This window comes from Olea europaea, chromosome 2, assembly GCF_002742605.1.
Source record: "Olea europaea var. sylvestris chromosome 2, O_europaea_v1, whole genome shotgun sequence".
Taxonomy (NCBI): domain Eukaryota; kingdom Viridiplantae; phylum Streptophyta; class Magnoliopsida; order Lamiales; family Oleaceae; genus Olea; species Olea europaea.
In genome coordinates, this window is record NC_036238.1 from 21,833,057 (window position 1) to 21,858,670 (window position 25,614).

The 25,614-nt window shown below is 33.3% G+C and overlaps 2 protein-coding genes across 5 annotated transcripts; one reads left to right on the forward strand and one right to left on the reverse strand.

The window, feature by feature from the left end:
• Positions 1–173: 173 nt before the first annotated feature.
• LOC111373744 (golgin candidate 5-like) lies at positions 174–15,463 on the reverse strand. The gene is made up of 13 exons (XM_022996311.1): positions 15,181–15,463; positions 14,848–15,067; positions 13,419–14,416; positions 10,957–11,047; positions 10,655–10,736; positions 10,496–10,563; positions 7,615–7,779; positions 6,186–7,183; positions 3,744–3,818; positions 2,305–2,379; positions 1,354–1,468; positions 405–466; positions 174–281 (listed from the first exon to the last, which is right to left on the reverse strand). The coding sequence occupies exons 2-13, from the start codon at positions 15,002–15,004 to the stop codon at positions 189–191; spliced, it is 2,979 nt and encodes a 992-aa protein (XP_022852079.1). The 5' UTR covers positions 15,005–15,067; positions 15,181–15,463; the 3' UTR covers positions 174–188.
• Positions 15,464–22,272: 6,809 nt separating this feature from the next.
• Positions 22,273–25,598, forward strand: LOC111366584. 4 transcript variants are annotated; one of them, XR_002697692.1, is made up of 4 exons: positions 22,273–22,362; positions 24,026–24,368; positions 24,870–24,910; positions 25,019–25,598. XR_002697692.1 is itself a non-coding variant. In XM_022987318.1 (3 exons), exons 2-3 carry the CDS (start codon positions 25,023–25,025, stop codon positions 25,350–25,352), a joined length of 237 nt encoding a protein of 78 aa, XP_022843086.1. In that variant the 5' UTR covers positions 23,775–24,368; positions 24,870–25,022; the 3' UTR covers positions 25,353–25,598. The 4 variants fall into 4 exon arrangements, 2 of the variants coding, with proteins under 2 accessions (XP_022843086.1, XP_022843083.1); XR_002697691.1 differs by having other exon boundaries at positions 24,870–25,598; XM_022987318.1 differs by lacking the exon at positions 22,273–22,362 and having other exon boundaries at positions 23,775–24,368; positions 24,870–25,098; positions 25,192–25,598.
• Positions 25,599–25,614: the final 16 nt, after the last annotated feature.

Genomic DNA, 25,614 nt, shown 5'->3' on the forward strand with positions numbered 1-25,614 from the left:
TGCTGCGATTTCACTCAAATCCTTAGGAAATCCAGCACCGAAACAATACTAACAGATAACAAGTATCCCATTTTTGCCTCCCTTCAGCCCCCCACAAGAGTCCATAACAGAAAACAAAGGACAGTTAGCTTAACATATCAGCTGCCTAATCTATATAGAGAAACTTTAAGTAGATGACATACATTAACCTACAGACAAATGAAAACTATATGCAGAAAATGAGTGAGAATTACCTGTAGTTTGGTAAGCAGTCCTTTCTTCTCTTCCTCAAGCTCTCTAATCTAGCTTTCAGAAGAAAGTAAAGACAAAATTGATAAGAGGGAAGACACGTGTTAAAAATTAAAAAAGTTTCCACGGCAACATTGTGTCTTTCAAAGATGAACTAGTTATCAGAAAAAGCATACCTGTGCCCTTAATTTTCTCATATGAGATTCCTGAGCAGCTTGCTTTTTTGAAAGCTCTTCACCTGGAAAGTAATGATAAAATTGCAAATTTGAATCCCAGTTATAGCCCAAAAAAGATTGTACATAAACACAAGTGTAAGAGCACCCATACGAACAACTAGGTGTGTATACAGTTACAAAAAGATCTCATGTAAATGTTTTAACTCATATACAAGTATTCCTTGAGTGACACAACATTAGAAACCATGTATATAACAACCATAGGTGAAAACGAATTAGAAAGGGATTACTACATTTAAAAATGCCAAATGTTATAACATTTACTCACTTGGTGGTTTCAAACAGGATGCTAATGATAAAGTAAAAAGTGTTAAGGAAATTTCAAAAATTTCATTGGTAACTAACTTTCTATCTAGAAGTTCTTTTTTAGGTCAAAAATCAGAGAGTGGATTCAAAATTTTGGCATGTTGCAAATCTTTAGTTGTCACATTGGAGAATTGTTCATATTTTGATTTTAGCCACCAACAATAAATAATTTGTTGTTATACAAGCTTTTTCCATCTGTAATTGAAATTGATATATTGTTTAGGATATAAGAAATCAAAGAAAAAAAAATTAGGCATGTAACTAATCCACCAAACCAAGTAATCCTAGATTGGAAGGATCTATTCAGATTTCATTTTAATTAAGCAAAACCTTTCTCAATCTACTCCACACAGGCAATGAATGAACCTATAGTAAAGTGAGAAATCCATCACTAATCCTCCCTCAAGATGCTAACGTGCTATTCATTTTTATCATGGAATCTACAACGGTCATACATTGCCTGTCAATATAAAGCAACTTATACTTCTTGTAAACAAGGAAATCCTTTATGCCAGAGAAAAACTAACCAATGATAAGTATTAAATTGAATTCAATCTTCTACTAATTACTTAGAAGTTCACACCTTCAGCCATAACCTGAGTGATTATTTCATCTTTTTCCTTCAAAAGAGCTGCAGCATCAATTTTCTTACTCTGCTCTCTGCGCAGTGCATCCCTTTCCTTAGCGAGAGCATAAACCTGATAAAATGCACATCAGTTGCTCAAATTGATTTCAACTAGATGAATAAATAACCAAAGATAAAATTGGCATGGTACTTCAGGAAACTTAGAAGCATGCATATGAAATATGGAAAGTTAAATAATCCATATGTCAACTAACATAACATGCTAATAGATAAACTAAAGATTCATCATAGTAGATTTCACAATAACCTTTTTATGAAAAACAAATAGATGGAAAGATAAACATAACTGGGTGACTCGGTTAAATATGCAGTCACGTAAAGTAGGAAGTAGAGTTTGTGCAAAGTGACTATATATCATCCAATTATTCGAAGATGCTGAAATCAACTAGTCCAATATGTGTCAGAAACTGCAGTTTCTATATGACTAATTGATAATGAAGTCTTTAGTTGCCAGTATAGCTAAAATGAGAACTCGAGATAATTAGCACTACCAAAAAACTTAACGTGCATACAATGTATACGAATGCTCATCACTATGTTGGTTCTCGAGAATAATTAACTGGTGAAGTACGAGAATTGATATCCCACTGAGGAAGATTTCAAGATTTAGCAATTCGATTGGAAAATCAAGTAACTTGCAAATGAGATGTTAAAAAATGAAAATTGCCACTTCAATCAAGCAATCTGAAGCCAAAAAAAAAAAAAAAAGAAGCACCTCAAATTATCTAATATTGTAAGTAACATAACATTCAAATTTTTGCTACATCAAAAATTTCAAGATGTCTGCCTTGGCACTATAAAATTATTTATAATCTTCAATTTTCCTTGCATTATCATAGTGAAACTTGACGGAAGAAATAGAGACCATAGACAATGAATATTCTATACCTTTCTTTCAAGCGTTGCCACCCTTTGATGATAATCCTCCCGGAGAGATTCAATTTCTGCTTCATTTGATTTTATCTGAAAAATTTTATTTTCCTCAAGTCAAAAGAGATTAAATATCCTTATATCTGAATATTTGTATCTGTAAGTAAATAATAATCGAGGTAAACAATTAACATTGCAAAAAAGATATATGAGCAGAAAATTTCTCATGGAAGGGAGAAAGAATCAATAAGATAAGTTCCCAAATTGAGTTGCACTGCCAGTACAGTGAGTACACCACGTCATTCATTTTCTTATTCTCTTCTTACATGAATATCGCCAAATGCATTTATTTACTTCATGCAAAGATACTTCAAATTTCTCCATAATCCAACCTGCTTTCTTGTTTAAATACAGTTGAGGACCTTAGTTCAGAGACAGTCCAAGTTTTTCCCCCTTTCCACTTGCTTGTTTATATTTATATCATTAAGCATTCATACGTAACTTTTTGTCAAAATTAATGAACTAGAGTAACATATTAATACTGAATTGAAGAATGACCATAACTATTTCCCGTCTCTTGCCACAAAGCCATCAGGTATAGATTAAATAAATGTCCACTTTGTGTTTTCTAAATGATTGAATCCGATAACATATTTTAATAAATCTGTACAGTTTGACACTGAACCTCATTCTCCAACAAGTTTTATTATTCAGTACTTGGCCTTGCACAATAGTATCAGATGTTCTCCAGCCCAATTGACTACCCATAACATCCACGATCATGAAAGATCGGAAAATACGCTTTGAAAACCTTCACTATACACATGCAAAAATAATGTGTCCAGGAGAATTATAGTCAGCTGAGAAAAAAAAAGTTCAAATAAGGATTGTATTGATGTCTATGCATCTTATAGGTATAAAGGAAATGCTCTGCACTTGCTACATCAGTCCACAATGATTAATCTGAACAATTTAATTACATCCTTCATTGGCAGAAGAGAGAATACTCATTTCCCAGACGTAAGCATATAAATTATTGGCATCCCTCCTGTTATCCAATGCAACAATTTAAGACAATTCTATCATTGTTAACAGTAAAAACATCAAAGTTCAGACATCATAATTCATGCATAGGCAACCATAGAAAGAATTTCAGTCTTGACATAAGCATCGATGACTGAGGTATTCCCAATGTATAAGTAAGCCCACCTTGCAACTCGCCTTACAGAGAATCATTGGTATGCAATTAAAATAGAAGAATGTGTGATTTGCATTCCTTAAGTTCTAACACAGAACTTTGTTCTAAACGAATGTTTGAAAAATCAGAATGATCAAATTATCTTATATTAACCATTCTGCAAATATTTGCATGTGGCTGGCACGTATTATGAGGTAAATCTTTTCCAAGAAAATGTATTAACATGACAAAAAATCAATTAAAGGATAGAGTAACTTACTTTCCTCAAATCTTCAATCACGGCCTTTAGCTGCTCGTTTTCATTCATCAATTTTGCAATTTCATCAGCTTTGGCCTAGGAGGAAGAAAAAAGAAGTCAGATTCTCTTTTCTTTTATTGGTAATTAAAAGAGATCAAATCTTTCATTCACATACATACTAAGAAAGATGTGTTATTATTACAAAGGACAGTGTCCCCACAAAACGCATACAGATTTCAAGATTAATTTAATACATCAACAGTAAATACAGATAAATTAAGAAGAATCATTGATGAGTGCATTTCTCACCTTGATGGAGGGTACAAGGCGTCAATGGTAAATAATTAACCCATGACAAAAAAAATTAAAAATTAAAAAGTTATCCCTGTAACAATTCTGGCAATGAGTAATATAATTAACTTGTTCAATCACAGTCGTACTATCATCAGTTTTCCATTTTCAACTGTAAAATTTTTTTGTGCTTCAAGTCTAGTTGATTTGATAATGAACAAAAGGAGAATATATATCATCATTGGCAAATACTGTTGTTTCGACATTTCTAACAAAAAAAATTCCATTTTTCACTAAATTTTAGACTTTGCACACTGAATCATCCTACGTGATCAACAAAAAAAAAAATCAAGACCAAATAAGCAATGAGCAAATAACTGGTTGAATTCTAATTTCTAACTTCCATTTACATGCATCTAAGGTGCTACAGGTGAAACACTTTTCTAACAATTACCAACCAACATTAAAAATCTGTTTGTACTGACCACATGAACTGACATAAACGTACCACTTACAAATAAGGAACATTTTTTAGATTTATGCAAATTTCACTAATTTGGTACCAACAGGGTGAATAGGGACCTAAACAAATGGGTAACAATATATCAAGCAATCAATTAAGTCTGCAAAACTACCTAATAGTCAAAACCTAGTGGTGGCAATTGAGCCCAATAGCTCGTTGGCTCGCCGACTTGGCTCGGAAAAGCTCAGCCCATGGGCGGCCTTGGCTCACAGCTCGCCATAATATAGTGACCGTTTGGTTACTTTTTCATAAATTAAAAAAAAAAAAAAAATGACAGTCACTTCAAAGAGACCGTTGGTCTCTGAATTATTTTTTATTTTCATCTATTAATACCTCTCATTCTAAATCATTTTTCTCACAATAAGTTCTACAATCTTTCTTCTATACTCTCTACCATTCTAAGTTCTATAATTCTTTATTCCTTCATTGCTCGCTCCATAATAATTTACTCATTTAATTCTACAATTATTCCACTCTCCACAATTACATACACAAATCACAATCCATTCCTCAAATTTTCTAAGCATTGTCAATGAAGTGTTCTGTCAAACACATGAAGTCATAGTAGGAACCATAGCTATTTAAGTGCGTTAACACGTCAACTGAAAGAGAAATCATTCAACCCATATGATTCAAAAGTACATTTAGTTATTGATTTTGCTTCTTCAAAAACTTATAAGAAAAATGATTTCTTGAAGTTTTTTTGAGGAAGCGAAATGAATAACTAAACGTAACTTTGAATCATATGAATTGAATGATTGCTCTTTCAATTGACATGTTAACATACTTAAATAGTTGTTGTACCCACTATGACTTCATGTGTTTAGGTATGGCAAAACACTTCATTGACGATACTTAGACCTTGATAAAATACTCATTTTTTAATACAACAGAAGCACGCCGAAATTGCATGTTGTAAGATAAATAATTTAATCAAACTTTGTTATTTTCTTAATAATAGTTTGATTTGAAAAAAAAAATTGTACACGTAACGTTCGTGTACAATTTTAATTCCACCTACTCGAAAGTAGTCAGTTTCAAGCCCAGATAAAAGTTTTCAAATCTAATTTCAAATTTTCAAATCTCAATTGCAAAACATCGAAATTGATTGCATGGAAAATGAAGCAGGTGAACACATACGTATTAAGAAAAAGACTTGCACGACAAAAAATCTTGACTCAATCATCCAAAATCGAAAATTGAAAAACGAAAAACCCATCTCAAGTTTCCAGGTATTGTCATTGTCGATACTTGGAAAACTTGAGATAGGTTCTTCGTTTTCGAATGTTCAAATTTAAAAAAATAAAATAAATAAAAATAAAAATATTTTAACGAGTTGTTTGTGTACAGTTTTAACTCCATCTACTCGAAAATAAGTAGCTGGTCAGCCCACATAATAGGAAGGCTTAAAAAAGGCTCCTCAGCCAAGCTCAGCCCGGCCCACAAGCCACGAGCTCAAAGGCCAAGAAAGATAAGCCGGCTCAACCCATTGCCACCACTATCAATACCTGGTTATGCAACTATTTGTAACCTGGAAAATGTTCCACGAATTCTTTTCTCAAAGCTTATAACACCATGCTACATGTTTCAAAAGCTTGTTTCAACAAGGATACACATGATTCAAAACAAAACTTAATTATGATAAGTACCTGAGCTTGTCTAGCAGCTCCTTGCAATGCAATTTCCATTGTTTTCATGTCCTTCTTTATCTTCTCCAATTTTGCTGCAGACTCTTCAACATCAGATGAGTTGCTTCCAGAACTTGAATGCTGTTGTTCTTTTACTTCATTTTCTATAGTTGATTGCTGCTCCACCTCAACGTATTCAGAAATAGCATCATTTTCATGTACCTCCACTGAAGGCTTTGCATCTTCATATTGCACGTCAGGCAAGCTGCTTTCAGAATAATCTGGGGGAATTCTCACCTCATCAGAAGTTGGAGAATCTGATCCTTTTTCAGCTTGTCCATCAGTCAATACATTCAACTCTTGGGCTGTAGAAATCTCCTTAACATCTTCTTCTTGTGAATTAAGCTCATTCATGCTCTCCGGCAAATCACTAACTTCATTAATTGAAGAAGCTGCAGCAGTAACGTCAATCTCACTCGTAGGACTTGCGGAATCTGGTTCAACCAACTCCAAGGTTTTAGGCAATTCTTCTTCCGACATTTTCTCTTCAAAGTTCATTGCAGATTCTGTTTGCTCAATGTGTTCAACATTTTGTTCAGATAGTTCAACAGGCACTGGCAGTGAATCTGCACCGCCTTCACTGTATTCAGCAGCATCTTTTTGCTTCCCGCTGACGTCCTTTGATTCCTCGGCGTGTTTTGGCTGTTCATCAACCTTTTTTGTTTCTTCATTTGCTTCATCCACAGGAGGATTTTTTTCAATTGTGATATTAGCTGAACTATCATTGTCGATAACTTCGTTCTCCATAACAGGAGATGCAGGCTTTGAGAAACTGGATTCTTCCTTATCAGAAGATGCAGGCTTTGAGGAACTAGATTCTTCTTCCTTAAGAGGAGATGCAGGCTTGGAGGAACTAGACTCTGTCAATGATTCAACAATACTGTTCCCGCCTTTATTCCCCATAAAACCCATGATTGGCTCGAACAGTGCTTTCCTGTCTGTAGCTGATGGCCACAATCCTAACATTAACATTTGGAAGTAGACCATAATCTATGAACATCTTATTAACCTTCATTCATCAATTACTTTAACATCCTTTACACTGGAAGTTTTTGACCAAGTGAGAAATTTTATATATACATTTCCTTGGAATAAAATTTTGTAAATCAGCTAGTTAATCATGTAATAAAGGAGGTTCAAATCCACAAAAGGGAGCACTTTAAACCTCGAACAATATCTTTGGTAAAAATAGAATAAGATGAACTATATAAAACATCCTTAATATGAACTAGCAGCAAATTTCAATGGTCTGATAATTTCCAAGTTTTAAAGGTATTGGATTTCTAATTCCATCCCGCTTATGGATCAGAAGGAATATACACAAAAAACGCTTATTATAATGGTTGAAAATTCACAAAAAAAATCGAAATGCAGTGAACATAACATTTACCTTCATCTGTACTACTGGTAGGTTCGGATTTCTCTTCTAGACCAAGTGCCGTATCAAAATTCTTCTCAATATTCTTGACGCTCTCGCTGAGTTTATTCACAGCCCCAGCAAGATCAGGGAAATTCCCTAAAGAGACTTTCCCACTAAACCAAGCCATATTTTTTAATCAATCAGCTCGATGCAGTACTTGTATATCACGTCACTCGCATTTATCCAAAACCTACAAAACGCAACATTCGCAAAAATCCATCAGCATTCCCACATCATAACAGATCACATATTCAGCTAAATTATCAATAAAAATGAAATAGAACACCATCAGTAAGATCCAACCACTATAGAAATCGAGTATGCATCGTCTAAAAAATAAATCAACCGTGTCATATTTTGTTGCAATTGGAAATGATGCTAGTGCGACTCGTACGTGATTCTGAAAATAGAACCTGGGGATTTGTGAAAGCGAATCGTAATTAGGAAAGATCAAATCGGAGCTCCGATCGAACGGAATGAGATTGTTGGTCAGGAGACCAAAAACTTACAAGAGATCAATCTGATCCTATATGGAGTTTAGCCGTTCTCCCATTTGGACAGGTCCGATGTGAATTTCCCTATGCACCGGGCAAGCTTTAAAAATTTATTCGTAATGGAAAGGATGTGTACGACGCCGTTTCATTTGTTTGTTTCAATTTCCTGCACACGTGATTCGTGTTTACTTTCAACTTTATCCACCATTTTTACTCCTAATAAAAATAAATAAATAAATTATTCATTTTAACCGTTGAAGAAAACGGCGGTAGAGTTTCCGCATAAAGTTACCTTTCGGAAAATAAGAAAATGTAAATAAATTACATCTATACTTTTTCCCTGTTTGAAGGGAATTAAAATCAAATATTAAATAATTTTTGATAAAAATTGATGAAATATGTAATTAAAAAATTATAAATTCAAAAAATATATGACTAAAATTAATTATTAATTTCATATAAATTAAAATCTCTACCAAACAGAGACTTTATAATTTTAGGACACTTTGATATCGACAATTATGTTCATTTTTTTAATTGCCCTACATTTTAATTCTATAAATGGTTTGTAGCGTTAATTCGTTATAACATACATGTCATAACTTTTTATCGTTACATTCTTAGTTCTAGTCTTTCATTAATGAATGATAAATGGCACAACACAGAAATAGAAACTTTGATATAATGGTTAACATAATGTCACATGATATTTCATCATTAGACTATTTTAAACAGTTAGCTATCCCATCCAATCAACTCCCGTCACAACATCTTTGTCATTGCATTTGGCCGTATTTTTCTATCAAAGTAGTATTATTCTTGGCACAATATCCCTAATGTTAACTTATTTTGTGGAATCCTGGCTGACATTTCATTTTGATGTAAAATCCCCCACCCATCCAAAAGTTAAATAAATAATCATCCAAGTGTTGCAAAATATGCGTCGTCACCTACATCCATTAGTTTACGTTTTAAAAACGATCAAAATCAATGATAATTCAAAGATTATTTCAATCGCTTCAAATTTGAACACTTGCTTAAGGCTCGTTTGTTTCAAACACGCACTGAGAGATAAATCAACAAATGAGTGTGTGTATAAAACCCAATAATCGACCAAAAAGATCAAAATCAATAATTATTTTTCACAACATAGGAAAAGTACTACACACCATCTTATAATTTTCCACCATTCACTACCCACTTCACAACAAAATCACAAAATAATTCCATCATTCACTACCCATATCATGTCAAAACCACGAGATAATTTTCACCGTTCACTACCTAGTTATATAGAGCCTATTTGTGAGTGATTTTGAGAATTGATTTTTTGATCGTTAGGAGCCACCTGTGAGAGAAGAAGTCAAATATGATGGTCAGAATAGTGAAATAACAATCAAAAAATTAATTTTTTGAGAAAAAAATCACTCCCAAACAGGCCTTATATTATAAGATTTATCCATTTTGGTTGAATTATGGGGATTTTTCTATTCAAATGGACTTTTGTTTTCTCTCTCAATTAGTTTCTCAAATAAATAAGGAATGAGTGTTTGAATTTGAAAAAACTAAAACATTCTTTTGAGGTTTTATTATTTTAATAATTTTTAGAAGGATACTACATGTACACTACAGTTTTATACTCTAGTGCACATTTCCCTCACATGCGAAAGGACTCACGAATTTTTTAATTAATGTGGGTCCCCTCTCATGTGAGAGGGGTGTACACTCTAGTATACGCAAAGATACTTCAAATTTCTCCATAATCCAACCTGCTTTCTTGTTTAAATACAGTTGAGGACCTTAGTTCAGAGACAGTCCAAGTTTTTCCCCCTTTCCACTTGCTTGTTTATATTTATATCATTAAGCATTCATACGTAACTTTTTGTCAAAATTAATGAACTAGAGTAACATATTAATACTGAATTGAAGAATGACCATAACTATTTCCCGTCTCTTGCCACAAAGCCATCAGGTATAGATTAAATAAATGTCCACTTTGTGTTTTCTAAATGATTGAATCCGATAACATATTTTAATAAATCTGTACAGTTTGACACTGAACCTCATTCTCCAACAAGTTTTATTATTCAGTACTTGGCCTTGCACAATAGTATCAGATGTTCTCCAGCCCAATTGACTACCCATAACATCCACGATCATGAAAGATCGGAAAATACGCTTTGAAAACCTTCACTATACACATGCAAAAATAATGTGTCCAGGAGAATTATAGTCAGCTGAGAAAAAAAAAGTTCAAATAAGGATTGTATTGATGTCTATGCATCTTATAGGTATAAAGGAAATGCTCTGCACTTGCTACATCAGTCCACAATGATTAATCTGAACAATTTAATTACATCCTTCATTGGCAGAAGAGAGAATACTCATTTCCCAGACGTAAGCATATAAATTATTGGCATCCCTCCTGTTATCCAATGCAACAATTTAAGACAATTCTATCATTGTTAACAGTAAAAACATCAAAGTTCAGACATCATAATTCATGCATAGGCAACCATAGAAAGAATTTCAGTCTTGACATAAGCATCGATGACTGAGGTATTCCCAATGTATAAGTAAGCCCACCTTGCAACTCGCCTTACAGAGAATCATTGGTATGCAATTAAAATAGAAGAATGTGTGATTTGCATTCCTTAAGTTCTAACACAGAACTTTGTTCTAAACGAATGTTTGAAAAATCAGAATGATCAAATTATCTTATATTAACCATTCTGCAAATATTTGCATGTGGCTGGCACGTATTATGAGGTAAATCTTTTCCAAGAAAATGTATTAACATGACAAAAAATCAATTAAAGGATAGAGTAACTTACTTTCCTCAAATCTTCAATCACGGCCTTTAGCTGCTCGTTTTCATTCATCAATTTTGCAATTTCATCAGCTTTGGCCTAGGAGGAAGAAAAAAGAAGTCAGATTCTCTTTTCTTTTATTGGTAATTAAAAGAGATCAAATCTTTCATTCACATACATACTAAGAAAGATGTGTTATTATTACAAAGGACAGTGTCCCCACAAAACGCATACAGATTTCAAGATTAATTTAATACATCAACAGTAAATACAGATAAATTAAGAAGAATCATTGATGAGTGCATTTCTCACCTTGATGGAGGGTACAAGGCGTCAATGGTAAATAATTAACCCATGACAAAAAAAATTAAAAATTAAAAAGTTATCCCTGTAACAATTCTGGCAATGAGTAATATAATTAACTTGTTCAATCACAGTCGTACTATCATCAGTTTTCCATTTTCAACTGTAAAATTTTTTTGTGCTTCAAGTCTAGTTGATTTGATAATGAACAAAAGGAGAATATATATCATCATTGGCAAATACTGTTGTTTCGACATTTCTAACAAAAAAAATTCCATTTTTCACTAAATTTTAGACTTTGCACACTGAATCATCCTACGTGATCAACAAAAAAAAAAAAAAATCAAGACCAAATAAGCAATGAGCAAATAACTGGTTGAATTCTAATTTCTAACTTCCATTTACATGCATCTAAGGTGCTACAGGTGAAACACTTTTCTAACAATTACCAACCAACATTAAAAATCTGTTTGTACTGACCACATGAACTGACATAAACGTACCACTTACAAATAAGGAACATTTTTTAGATTTATGCAAATTTCACTAATTTGGTACCAACAGGGTGAATAGGGACCTAAACAAATGGGTAACAATATATCAAGCAATCAATTAAGTCTGCAAAACTACCTAATAGTCAAAACCTAGTGGTGGCAATTGAGCCCAATAGCTCGTTGGCTCGCCGACTTGGCTCGGAAAAGCTCAGCCCATGGGCGGCCTTGGCTCACAGCTCGCCATAATATAGTGACCGTTTGGTTACTTTTTCATAAATTAAAAAAAAAAAAAAAATGACAGTCACTTCAAAGAGACCGTTGGTCTCTGAATTATTTTTTATTTTCATCTATTAATACCTCTCATTCTAAATCATTTTTCTCACAATAAGTTCTACAATCTTTCTTCTATACTCTCTACCATTCTAAGTTCTATAATTCTTTATTCCTTCATTGCTCGCTCCATAATAATTTACTCATTTAATTCTACAATTATTCCACTCTCCACAATTACATACACAAATCACAATCCATTCCTCAAATTTTCTAAGCATTGTCAATGAAGTGTTCTGTCAAACACATGAAGTCATAGTAGGAACCATAGCTATTTAAGTGCGTTAACACGTCAACTGAAAGAGAAATCATTCAACCCATATGATTCAAAAGTACATTTAGTTATTGATTTTGCTTCTTCAAAAACTTATAAGAAAAATGATTTCTTGAAGTTTTTTTGAGGAAGCGAAATGAATAACTAAACGTAACTTTGAATCATATGAATTGAATGATTGCTCTTTCAATTGACATGTTAACATACTTAAATAGTTGTTGTACCCACTATGACTTCATGTGTTTAGGTATGGCAAAACACTTCATTGACGATACTTAGACTTTGATAAAATACTCATTTTTTAATACAACAGAAGCACGCCGAAATTGCATGTTGTAAGATAAATAATTTAATCAAACTTTGTTATTTTCTTAATAATAGTTTGATTTGAAAAAAAAAATTGTACACGTAACGTTCGTGTACAATTTTAATTCCACCTACTCGAAAGTAGTCAGTTTCAAGCCCAGATAAAAGTTTTCAAATCTAATTTCAAATTTTCAAATCTCAATTGCAAAACATCGAAATTGATTGCATGGAAAATGAAGCAGGTGAACACATACGTATTAAGAAAAAGACTTGCACGACAAAAAATCTTGACTCAATCATCCAAAATCGAAAATTGAAAAACGAAAAACCCATCTCAAGTTTCCAGGTATTGTCATTGTCGATACTTGGAAAACTTGAGATAGGTTCTTCGTTTTCGAATGTTCAAATTTAAAAAAATAAAATAAATAAAAATAAAAATATTTTAACGAGTTGTTTGTGTACAGTTTTAACTCCATCTACTCGAAAATAAGTAGCTGGTCAGCCCACATAATAGGAAGGCTTAAAAAAGGCTCCTCAGCCAAGCTCAGCCCGGCCCACAAGCCACGAGCTCAAAGGCCAAGAAAGATAAGCCGGCTCAACCCATTGCCACCACTATCAATACCTGGTTATGCAACTATTTGTAACCTGGAAAATGTTCCACGAATTCTTTTCTCAAAGCTTATAACACCATGCTACATGTTTCAAAAGCTTGTTTCAACAAGGATACACATGATTCAAAACAAAACTTAATTATGATAAGTACCTGAGCTTGTCTAGCAGCTCCTTGCAATGCAATTTCCATTGTTTTCATGTCCTTCTTTATCTTCTCCAATTTTGCTGCAGACTCTTCAACATCAGATGAGTTGCTTCCAGAACTTGAATGCTGTTGTTCTTTTACTTCATTTTCTATAGTTGATTGCTGCTCCACCTCAACGTATTCAGAAATAGCATCATTTTCATGTACCTCCACTGAAGGCTTTGCATCTTCATATTGCACGTCAGGCAAGCTGCTTTCAGAATAATCTGGGGGAATTCTCACCTCATCAGAAGTTGGAGAATCTGATCCTTTTTCAGCTTGTCCATCAGTCAATACATTCAACTCTTGGGCTGTAGAAATCTCCTTAACATCTTCTTCTTGTGAATTAAGCTCATTCATGCTCTCCGGCAAATCACTAACTTCATTAATTGAAGAAGCTGCAGCAGTAACGTCAATCTCACTCGTAGGACTTGCGGAATCTGGTTCGACCAACTCCAAGGTTTTAGGCAATTCTTCTTCCGACATTTTCTCTTCAAAGTTCATTGCAGATTCTGTTTGCTCAATGTGTTCAACATTTTGTTCAGATAGTTCAACAGGCACTGGCAGTGAATCTGCACCGCCTTCACTGTATTCAGCAGCATCTTTTTGCTTCCCGCTGACGTCCTTTGATTCCTCGGCGTGTTTTGGCTGTTCATCAACCTTTTTTGTTTCTTCATTTGCTTCATCCACAGGAGGATTTTTTTCAATTGTGATATTAGCTGAACTATCATTGTCGATAACTTCGTTCTCCATAACAGGAGATGCAGGCTTTGAGAAACTGGATTCTTCCTTATCAGAAGATGCAGGCTTTGAGGAACTAGATTCTTCTTCCTTAAGAGGAGATGCAGGCTTGGAGGAACTAGACTCTGCCAATGATTCAACAATACTGTTCCCGCCTTTATTCCCCATAAAACCCATGATTGGCTCGAACAGTGCTTTCCTGTCTGTAGCTGATGGCCACAATCCTAACATTAACATTTGGAAGTAGACCATAATCTATGAACATCTTATTAACCTTCATGCATCAATTACTTTAACATCCTTTACACTGGTAGTTTTTGACCAAGTGAGAAATTTTATATATACATTTCCTTGGAATAAAATTTTGTAAATCAGCTAGTTAATCATGTAATAAAGGAGGTTCAAATCCACAAAAGGGAGCACTTTAAACCTCGAACAATATCTTTGGTAAAAATAGAATAAGATGAACTATATAAAACATCCTTAATATGAACTAGCAGCAAATTTCAATGGTCTGATAATTTCCAAGTTTTAAAGGTATTGGATTTCTAATTCCATCCCGCTTATGGATCAGAAGGAATATACACAAAAAACGCTTATTATAATGGTTGAAAATTCACAAAAAAAATCGAAATGCAGTGAACATAACATTTACCTTCATCTGTACTACTGGTAGGTTCGGATTTCTCTTCTAGACCAAGTGCCGTATCAAAATTCTTCTCAATATTCTTGACGCTCTCGCTGAGTTTATTCACAGCCCCAGCAAGATCAGGGAAATTCCCTAAAGAGACTTTCCCACTAAACCAAGCCATATTTTTTAATCAATCAGCTCGATGCAGTACTTGTATATCACGTCACTCGCATTTATCCAAAACCTACAAAACGCAACATTCGCAAAAATCCATCAGCATTCCCACATCATAACAGATCACATATTCAGCTAAATTATCAATAAAAATGAAATAGAACACCATCAGTAAGATCCAACCACTATAGAAATCGAGTATGCATCGTCTAAAAACGAAATCAACCGTGTCATATTTTGTTGCAATTGGAAATGATGCTAATGCGACTCGTACGTGATTCTGAAAATAGAACCTGGGGATTTGTGAAAGCGAATCGTAATTAGGAAAGATCAAATCGGAGCTCCGATCGAACGGAATGAGATTGTTGGTCAGGAGACCAAAAACTTACAAGAGATCAATCTGATCCTATATGGAGTTTAGCCGTTCTCCCATTTGGACAGGTCCGATGTGAATTTCCCTATGCACCGGGCAAGCTTTAAAAATTTATTCGTAATGGAAAGGATGTGTACGACGCCGTTTCATTTGTTTGTTTCAATTTCCTGCACACGTGATTCGTGTTTACTTTCAACTTTATCCACCATTTTTACTCCTAATAAAAATAAATAAATAAATTATTCATTTTAACCGTTGAAGAAAACGGCGGTAGAGTTTCCGCATAAAGTTACCTTTCGGAAAATAAGAAAATGTAAATAAATTACATCTATACTTTTTCCCTGTTTGAAGGGAATTAAAATCAAATATTAAATAATTTTTGATAAAAATTGATGAAATATGTAATTAAAAAATTATAAATTCAAAAAATATATGACTAAAATTAATTATTAATTTCATATAAATTAAAATCTCTACCAAACAGACACTTTATAATTTTAGGACACTTTGATATCGACAATTATGTTCATTTTTTTAATTGCCCTACATTTTAATTCTATAAATGGTTTGTAGCGTTAATTCGTTATAACATACATGTCATAACTTTTTATCGTTACATTCTTAGTTCTAGTCTTTCATTAATGAATGATAAATGGCACAACACAGAAATAGAAACTTTGATATAATGGTTAACATAATGTCACATGATATTTCATCATTAGACTATTTTAAACAGTTAGCTATCCCATCCAATCAACTCCCGTCACAACATCTTTGTCATTGCATTTGGCCGTATTTTTCTATCAAAGTAGTATTATTCTTGGCACAATATCCCTAATGTTAACTTATTTTGTGGAATCCTGGCTGACATTTCATTTTGATGTAAAATCCCCCACCCATCCAAAAGTTAAATAAATAATCATCCAAGTGTTGCAAAATATGCGTCGTCACCTACATCCATTAGTTTACGTTTTAAAAACGATCAAAATCAATGATAATTCAAAGATTATTTCAATCGCTTCAAATTTGAACACTTGCTTAAGGCTCGTTTGTTTGAAACACGCACTGAGAGATAAATCAACAAATGAGTGTGTGTATAAAACCCAATAATCGACCAAAAAGATCAAAATCAATAATTATTTTTCACAACATAGGAAAAGTACTACACACCATCTTATAATTTTCCACCATTCACTACCCACTTCACAACAAAATCACAAAATAATTCCATCATTCACTACCCATATCATGTCAAAACCACGAGATAATTTTCACCGTTCACTACCTAGTTATATAGAGCCTATTTGTGAGTGATTTTGAGAATTGATTTTTTGATCGTTAGGAGCCACCTGTGAGAGAAGAAGTCAAATATGATGGTCAGAATAGTGAAATAACAATCAAAAAATTAATTTTTTGAGAAAAAAATCACTCCCAAACAGGCCTTATATTATAAGATTTATCCATTTTGGTTGAATTATGGGGATTTTTCTATTCAAATGGACTTTTGTTTTCTCTCTCAATTAGTTTCTCAAATAAATAAGGAATGAGTGTTTGAATTTGAAAAAACTAAAACATTCTTTTGAGGTTTTATTATTTTAATAATTTTTAGAAGGATACTACATGTACACTACAGTTTTATACTCTAGTGCACATTTCCCTCACATGCGAAAGGACTCACGAATTTTTTAATCAATGTGGGTCCCCTCTCATGTGAGAGGGGTGTACACTCTAGTATACAAGAAGCATTTTTATAATTTTTATTGTTTTTAACACCTAAATCAATGAATACAAACGGGAGGGAAGTATCCCACATCATCTGAGTGATTTATGGGGATTTTGCACCAAAATCAAAGGTTATGGAGTATTCCACAAACACAGGCAAACGTTTGGAGGGTATTGTGCAAATCACCCACCGACACTATTTAATCACGTTGTCCCTCGAGACAATTTTGGTAAAAATTCTATTAACAAACTTCGAAATAAAAATAAATATTTATCAATTTTTTTGGATGAAAAATGTCATTGGGGACGTGTGATAATCAATCAAATTTGGGGATAAGATTGCAATGAAAAAAGTCGAAAACATAAATATAATGAGGAGTAAAAGTTAGGGACCTTTACTGTAATTAAAATACAATGACATATGCAAAATCGTGATGTCAATATTTGATATATATTCACCTAATAGCTTTGGTGTATTCAACCATTACTAAATCAAGTTGTACATATATTGTTGAAATTGAACGAGAACGAAAAATTAGGGAGACTAGTGATCAACAAAGTAGTGGTTATTATGACGAGGTTGAATTGATGAGGCGTGAAACACTTCTTCAAAATATTTTTTTGACAACCACCTACAACATTTAAGGGTCATGTCAACGTCTGATATTGTACAACATGACGAAATCCAGCAGAGTGACTTGCCTTGAGGTGAAATTAAAGTTTAATAACTCAATTAACTCGAGGGTATATATATTCAAACCATAATTTTTGTTAACTACACTACATTTTTATTACAGTGCATATCGTAAATTTTCTTATTTTTACGCTTGTGTTCTCGACTTAAAAAAAAATATCATCAACCTTCTATTAATTTTTATATCTGGCATATAAAGATGATTTTCATCCAAAATATTTGATATGAGAGCCAGAAAGAAATATTTTTTGTATCGCATTTTTAAATAATCGAAATAAATAACTAATATAAAAGTTAAGCAAAAATTTAAAAGTTAAGCAAAAATATTTGTCTATCTTTTCAATGCAAGTTAGCAAAATATTTGGATGAAAATCGCGATTAAAGACAAAATATTTTAATTAATTGAAGTTAAGAGTAACAATCAAATGCGAAAAAAGTTAAGGACATAGTGAGCAAATATTAAAAAAATTCATTGTAAATAAAACGTGATGCAGTTATAAAAAAACATTGTGGGGGGATATAATTACTCTTAACATAAAATTCAAGTACACAAATTGAATTATAATAACTCAACTGAAATTTGGTCAAAATGCAATGACCACAAATAGAATTAATTGGGTCAACGCACGTGACCAGAACATAATTAACCCATGTATTTATTCATTAATGTTTATCAAGTCCGATAAAGTTCCTAGCATTTCTCTAAGTTATCTATCACAATGCTTAGCTTTGTTTGAGTTTTTTTTTTTTTTTAAAATATCAAAATATATTTTTCAACAGTAATTTAATTTACTTTAACAACACATTATTCAATAAAATAATATTACACATAAATTCATACATTTTCTTTATTTTTTAACCAAACATTTTCAATCAATACATTATTCAAAATGCTTTTTTTTTTCTTTTTTTTTTTTTAACAAGAATGAGGCTAACATACATTTTAAATTCATTAGACAAATAACTATCATCTAAATCGATATTAATCATTGTTAAATAACATTATTATTCCCTTGATTCCATAGAGATGTAGTTTTAATTTAGGGTGTGTTTGTCACCCATTATTTGGGAAGAATGTATTATGGAATAGTGATTGATGTTGAAATGTGTGGTTAAAAAAGAAAGAAATTTTTTTTTTATTTACGTATAATGTTATTTTAATAAAAAATGTGTGGTTGAAAACGAGTATTGTAGGAAAAATAATAGGAAAGAATGAGAGAAAAGAGATAACAAATCGGGACTTGGTACTTGGGTTGCCTCTTGCTAGCAATGTTCTTTTAACTAATTTCACCAGATGCATGTAAGTTTCCTCGGTTTCACGGTACTTCCAAATTAGAGGGCTGCTTGGTATAAAGGTAGAGATTGTGAACCCCTATCAACATCTCACATGGGACGGTGGATTAATTTTTTGCCATTATTTATTCAGGTGAGATCCACGCATTTGTTAGTGACTTGTAAATATTCCGTGAAGAATAAATCTGTACCCCAAATTATCTTGATTGAATTATTAAACTCTAGTTTGAAATTTCACCGCTTCATCGTGATTCAGCACTATCAACATCCAAAAAAAAAAAAAAGACAAACATTCCATGGTTGGCAGTCATTCCACGTGACTAAGGATCTGTCTGGCTTTACTTTTCATAGGTCAAAATGAAATTTTTGAGGTTCAATCATTTGACTAATTTCATGAAATAGATTTTTGAAAAAAAATTGGTCTAATATGATTTCCTCAAAAGCACATCCAAAATATAAAGCTTTTAGGAAAAAAAAACTAAAATAACTTCCGCCAAAATCTTTTCTACAAAAAGCAAAAATATAAACAAAAACAAAAAGCATGCCAAACGAATCCTTTTTTTTTTTTTTTTTTATGCAAAGCCCCAAGCAACAAGACAGCTGAAAATGAAAATTTTCATGAATAATGAATCAAACTTCATCATTAAGAGACAATTCGTCACCCATTAGCATCCAAAAATAACTTGTTTATCAATTTCGACAATTTTATTAATTGTGCGTTCGATTGCTGTTCGATAGCCACTTTTTTCCATAAAAAATATTTTCTTACTTTTGGTCACGTGATCATATTTTTTTTGAAATCAAGAAAAATATTTTATTTAGAGAGAGTATGATTTTATTTTTTAAGGAATTCGTTTTCTCTCTCTCATCTACTCATCAATAAAAAATAGACAAATATAATATTTTCTAGGTTAAAAATTAAATTAATCAAATACATTTAATTGAAAATTTCCATGCAAATAATTTTTAAAATTTATTTTCTTTCCATACAAATTTCATACTTGCAATCAAACGCACTACTTACATTTCATACAATAATTACTTGAAAGATTCATCATAGTGTGATGCTCACTTAAATTTTTTTATCAATTTTAGGAGACAGCTAAAGAAACGATGAAATTTATATTTAAATTTAATTAAAGTCTAGTGACCATACTTAACGAATTGAAGGAATCCAATTCAGAAACCCCCGGACTTTCAATTCCAGAAAGCAATATTTTCCTTTCCCTTTTTAATACCAACCTACCTGAAAATTGAGTCATTTTTGTAGGAAAACTTTCGGAATTTTTTTGATAAAATGAAATCTTTTGCCTTGTGGTTATTAATTTCAATAGTCGGCTATTGCAATTGAATAAAACTTATACAATTGGTTTTATCTACTAACGACTTGTTTTCCTTCCAACGGCTGAAAAAAAATGTTTAGCCAAACAAAATCATAAATATAAGTTAACTGCAGGCTAAAACTGTAAACGATGAATCTGGAAGCTGCACACTATGGAACTACAAACTGCATGAATTAAATAGTAATGCGAAAATAATATGTAGAAAGAAAATACAAACTGCAGCAGATTTCAAACCGAGGTCTGTGCGTGCACAGTTTCCTTAAGACAGTTTCGCCTCCCCGCCGTAGGTACTGGAGGTTCAGTTCGAGTGGCTGTCTCCCAGGATACAACGGTAATAAGCAGAATTCGAGCACCGCGGTTCTACTCCGGCGAACTGATCTAGTATCTGAACAATATCACCACAAAAACAAGATCTTATTGGACAAGGAATGCAGAAAAGAAGAAACTTCGTATGCAGGAATGTAGGTGAGATTTTCGAGTATGTTAGATTGTTGGAGAATGAGCTTTTTTATAGGCATACTGCCCATTAATATTGTGATCATTGGGAGTCCATTAGAGTTACTTCCCATTAACACTGTGGCCATTGGGAGTTTATTGGAGTTTTTTCAGTTTAGAAACTCAAAAATCATTGGAGAAAGCAAAAAAAAAAAAAAATTGGCATAATGTGGGCTCACCAATGGGACCATTTTTGCCGTGTTAGGTTTGACATTCGTGTGCGCACCCAAGTTTAAGGTCCGAATGTCATTTCGGTTCGTGATTTGCACCTCCCTACGCGCGCGCGCGAAGAGAGCCTCTATGTTACACATGATTACACATCTCCAAAATATAGCCATATATAAAGTGGTTTAAGTTTCCTTGATTTTTCTACGTGGATAAATGCATTTTTTCTCACAAAATCAATTTCCAATGACCAACTTTGAGCTTCAATTTCTTATTCACCCGAGCTTCACTTTTGACAAATAAATACATAAAATGGATGTTGTTACGGACGAAACACGTATCAACTTTAATATTCCACGTTGGACCAACGGCTCCGCCAAAAGTGAGTCGCTGACTCAATTTTTTCCAACAATCCCCCAACAAAGAATTTTCATTTTCATCGCCATCATCTTAGTCGGGATTTTCGCATGCGAAATGCTGCTTCTTTCTTCCACCATTCTTTCCGGTGAATTTGCCGCTGATTCAATTTTCATTTAATCGATACCTATCTGTGATTTATCATAATGCTGTTTTAATCAACAATTATTTTTTCTTGATGGTTAATCCTTCTTAAATTGTGTCGCTACATAGTTACGATAGAACTAGAAAAACGTCGTTTTCCCGCCAAAATAAAGTAGGATCTGAAAATCGCAATGAAGACAGTAGCAGAGGAATCTGATTTCCCGATGGAAGAGCTGGCTAGGCAGCTGTTATATTTAAACGGCTCATTCTCGGCTGATTACTCTGCATTGCCGCCGCCGGAGCAATTGAAATCTCCAAAGCTAGAGATAGAGTCTCCACATTCGCCATCTCTCCGGATTGTGTAAGTTTTTAATATAAGAGATTTTAAATTATGCCGTTAAAGAGTGGAAGTTTAAAATCCTCATGTTATGATAGTGGATCTTGTTTAGAAAAATATAAGAAATTTAATATACTGATGCTTATTCTTTATTATCTGGTATTAGGCTTTTGTAAAAATTGAAGATAAAAACGATGAATCTCGAACTCGCGTTCTGGTCCAGTTGTTAAATATTGAAAAATATGTGGATGCATAAATTTTTCGGATTATACTTTTGCTGAGTTATTTATTAGTCTGTAGGCGATGACATCTTGATCTTCTCTCTTTCTGATCAAAATAATTGTAGCTCTCCAGGCACACAATTGAGTGATACTGAATTCAAAGAAAAGATTCTCAAGGAACAGAAACATTGCAAATGCAAAAAGTCTAGATGTCTAAAGCTGTAAGCTGCCTTGCTTAATGATATATCTTCCACAAAGTTTGACACGTCCACAACTTCATTATAGATCAAGTTCATTATTTGCCTTTTTTTCTGAGACCTGTAATTACCAATTACATCATCAAACAGACTGGTTAGAGCATTCTCCAACTCTGACAATTCTTACGGTGAAAAACTCATCTTTACTTTCATCCATGCTAGAGAGACAGATCTTGACTTTTGTCAATTGATCCAGGAGTTTCTTTTGGAAAAGGAAATTCCTCTTCCTCTCTCTGCTTTTTTGTTTATAGGATCGGAGAGGGGGGTGGATTGGTGGAGGCAATAGCTGATTTAATTTGGCTACCATTGCTCTGGATATTCTACTTCTTTTCTAACACTATAGATGTCTTAACTCTGCAGATAACAATAGCCTAATTGAAAGACATGAAGAATTTTGGTTTTAGTAAATATTGCACTTGAGGAGTTGTGTACAAGTATGGCTTTCCCCTAACATGAGTTTGATTAATAACCATAGAAATTGGATCTTTAATGTTAGAGAAATACATTGTATATTTTCTCAGTTCTTGCATTTAGTGCTCTTCATCACATGTCTTAGGTAAGAATGTCCATTTTTTCCTCACTATGTGCTCACCAAGTAGGTAGTTACATGTCTGCTTAAAGAATTAAACTTACTTTTCTACTTAAAAGAAAAGTTGCTTATTTTTAAACTTACCCAAACATGCTTTAAATTGCTGACAACTTTTAACCACAATTAACTCGGGAAAATGGTAAGGTACTGCCAATGTTTTGCCACTGGAACATATTGCAACGGGTGCAGCTGTTCCAATTGTCAAAATAATATAGAAAATGAGACTGTAAGACATGCTGCTGCTGTGTATATCTTAGAACATTATCCAAAGGTATTCAGGCCAAAGATTGTGACCAGTCCCAATAAGGTAATGTATCTAGCTGTGAAGTTTCTGAGTAGTTAGTAATATCATTTCAGTAGGTTATTGAAATGTTTTCCATGTGAATATGGATTGATCACGGGGAAACTTATATTTTTAGTTTGAACACATTTACTTTGTTCCAAATTTACAGTTGTGCTGATTACACGTGAGGAAAATATGTAGGAAGTTGAATAAGAAATTGAAAGTCCGTGTTTGGCCCCTTAAAATTTTTTGAATAATAAAGAATTTAACTGGTAATAGGATTTCAAATTATTTAAAAGGTTGACATGAGCACATGACTCTTTCCTTATTTTTTGAACCAACAAACACTTATTTTTATATGCTTCATTTTTGTGGCCCTAAATACAACCGCTGTGTAGTTGACTGAAGGTATGTCAGTTGAATTGATATTTTGTGTAGAATGAAACCTGTAAAATCCAAGGAAATTTTTTTATTTATGTGTGATTTTGTTTTGTGAAATCTTTATTGCTCCTACTTCTGCTCTATATAACAAAGGTGATAACTATTAATGAATTCATGAGATCTGTATGATCCTAATTGTCCATGTGCTACTCAAACTCATGGCCAGTAAAGATTGTGAAACTTGAGAATATTAAACGGGGGTTTTGGATTGGATGTCTTTCCTCATCTTCATGCAAAAGACCTGTTATTGATCAGTGTTCAGTTATTCTTTTGCATTCATTTAAAGGCAGTTGGCTTCTCTGAAAAATTTTCAGGGAGAGGCAAGATGTTCTCTGATTATGGAGAAGATTGAAAAAGGTTGTCACTGCAATAGATCAGAGTGCCTTAAGGGGTATTGTGAGTGCTATCGTGCTAATACCCTCTGCTCAGAAATCTGCAAATGCTTTGACTGCAAGAACTGTAAAAATAGCAAAGAAAGGTAGACTTTTTTCTCATTCGAAGAATGCCCAGTTCTTCCACAAAGCAGATAGATGCAGTCATGATCATGTCTGCAGATCCTCTCTTGAATCCAAGAAGAGGAAGACTCCAGTTAACTTGCCTAGTTCAAATAGGGGGATTCCATTCAACCGCAGTGTTCAACATTACAAGCAGGTGCAGGTACTATATTCTCAGCATCTGACCAAAAATGTTGTCTTGGCTGTTCCATTGTTATAGTTGGCTTTGTTTAAGAAAAAATGTAAATAAATAAATGTGTCCCCTTTCTAAAACTTACTTTTAAATGAGGTGGCAACACCATTTATGAAGACTTTGAGTGTCAGGGTATTGATGAAAAATTGAATCTAGCCTGCTGGTGAGAGGGTGTTAAGGAAAAGTTTAAATAAATAAATATCTCCATATTCAAACAGCTGAATCTTTTAAATGAGATGGTTCAACAGGATTTACACATATCTTGACATTAAATCAGAGGGTATACTTATCTTCATCAGCGTTAAGTTGACCTATAGTAAAGGGATTTGGCTCGTCAATTCCATCAAAGCTTAACTAGGCTCAATTTTTTTTTTTTTTACTATATATGAATGCAAGTCCATGTTTCACATGTTGTTTAGAGAGTTTCTGTTCTTTTTTCTCTTCCCCTTTCATGTCTTCCTTTCTTGGCAGATTTGTACACCATCATTGAGCTTCTCAAAGTTCAAAAACAGGTTTTTGTTAAACCTCTCAGCATCTCATTAATTTTATTTAGAGTTGATTGAAAGCTTGCATATTTGGTTCTTCACAAGCTAATCAGCTTTATCCATTCATGCTTGAAGATCCATGATAGCAGACATCGACTTGATGGATGTATGCTTGATATTGCTGGGTGCATCTGCATCTGTTAACATCCTTTCTGGTAGAGTCTAATACAAAGAGAGAAAAATTATCCGTCAACTTATGAATTTGTTTCCATTTTACTTTGATTCTCCGGGACCTATTGCCTTGACAGGTGATAAGAAAGAGGGTCATGACTGCAATGCAGATACATACGTTGAGAAGGAAAAGCTAGTACTCGTGAAGTTCCAGGATTTTCTAAACAGGATAATTGTTAATGGAAACATAAAAGCTAAATGGTCCACATCCCATGGTTCTGGAAGTTCAAGAGTTTGAATCTTGATCTAGACTGGTGAAATAAATACTTCTTAAAATCTTCAAAAGCATTGGCTCTGAGACTATATCTTGTTTAGAAATTTTGGTTTACAAATTGCCGTGTCCAATGATCCAATAAGTATGGCTCAGCTCCAAATTATTCATAGAACACTTTGTGTGATATTTCTGATCATGGACCCTTCTTAGTAGTCTTGCCCATTACGGTCCATATTCCCACCATCTATGAAATACTATTCTTCTTGTGTTTTTTCCTTTGTGTGTT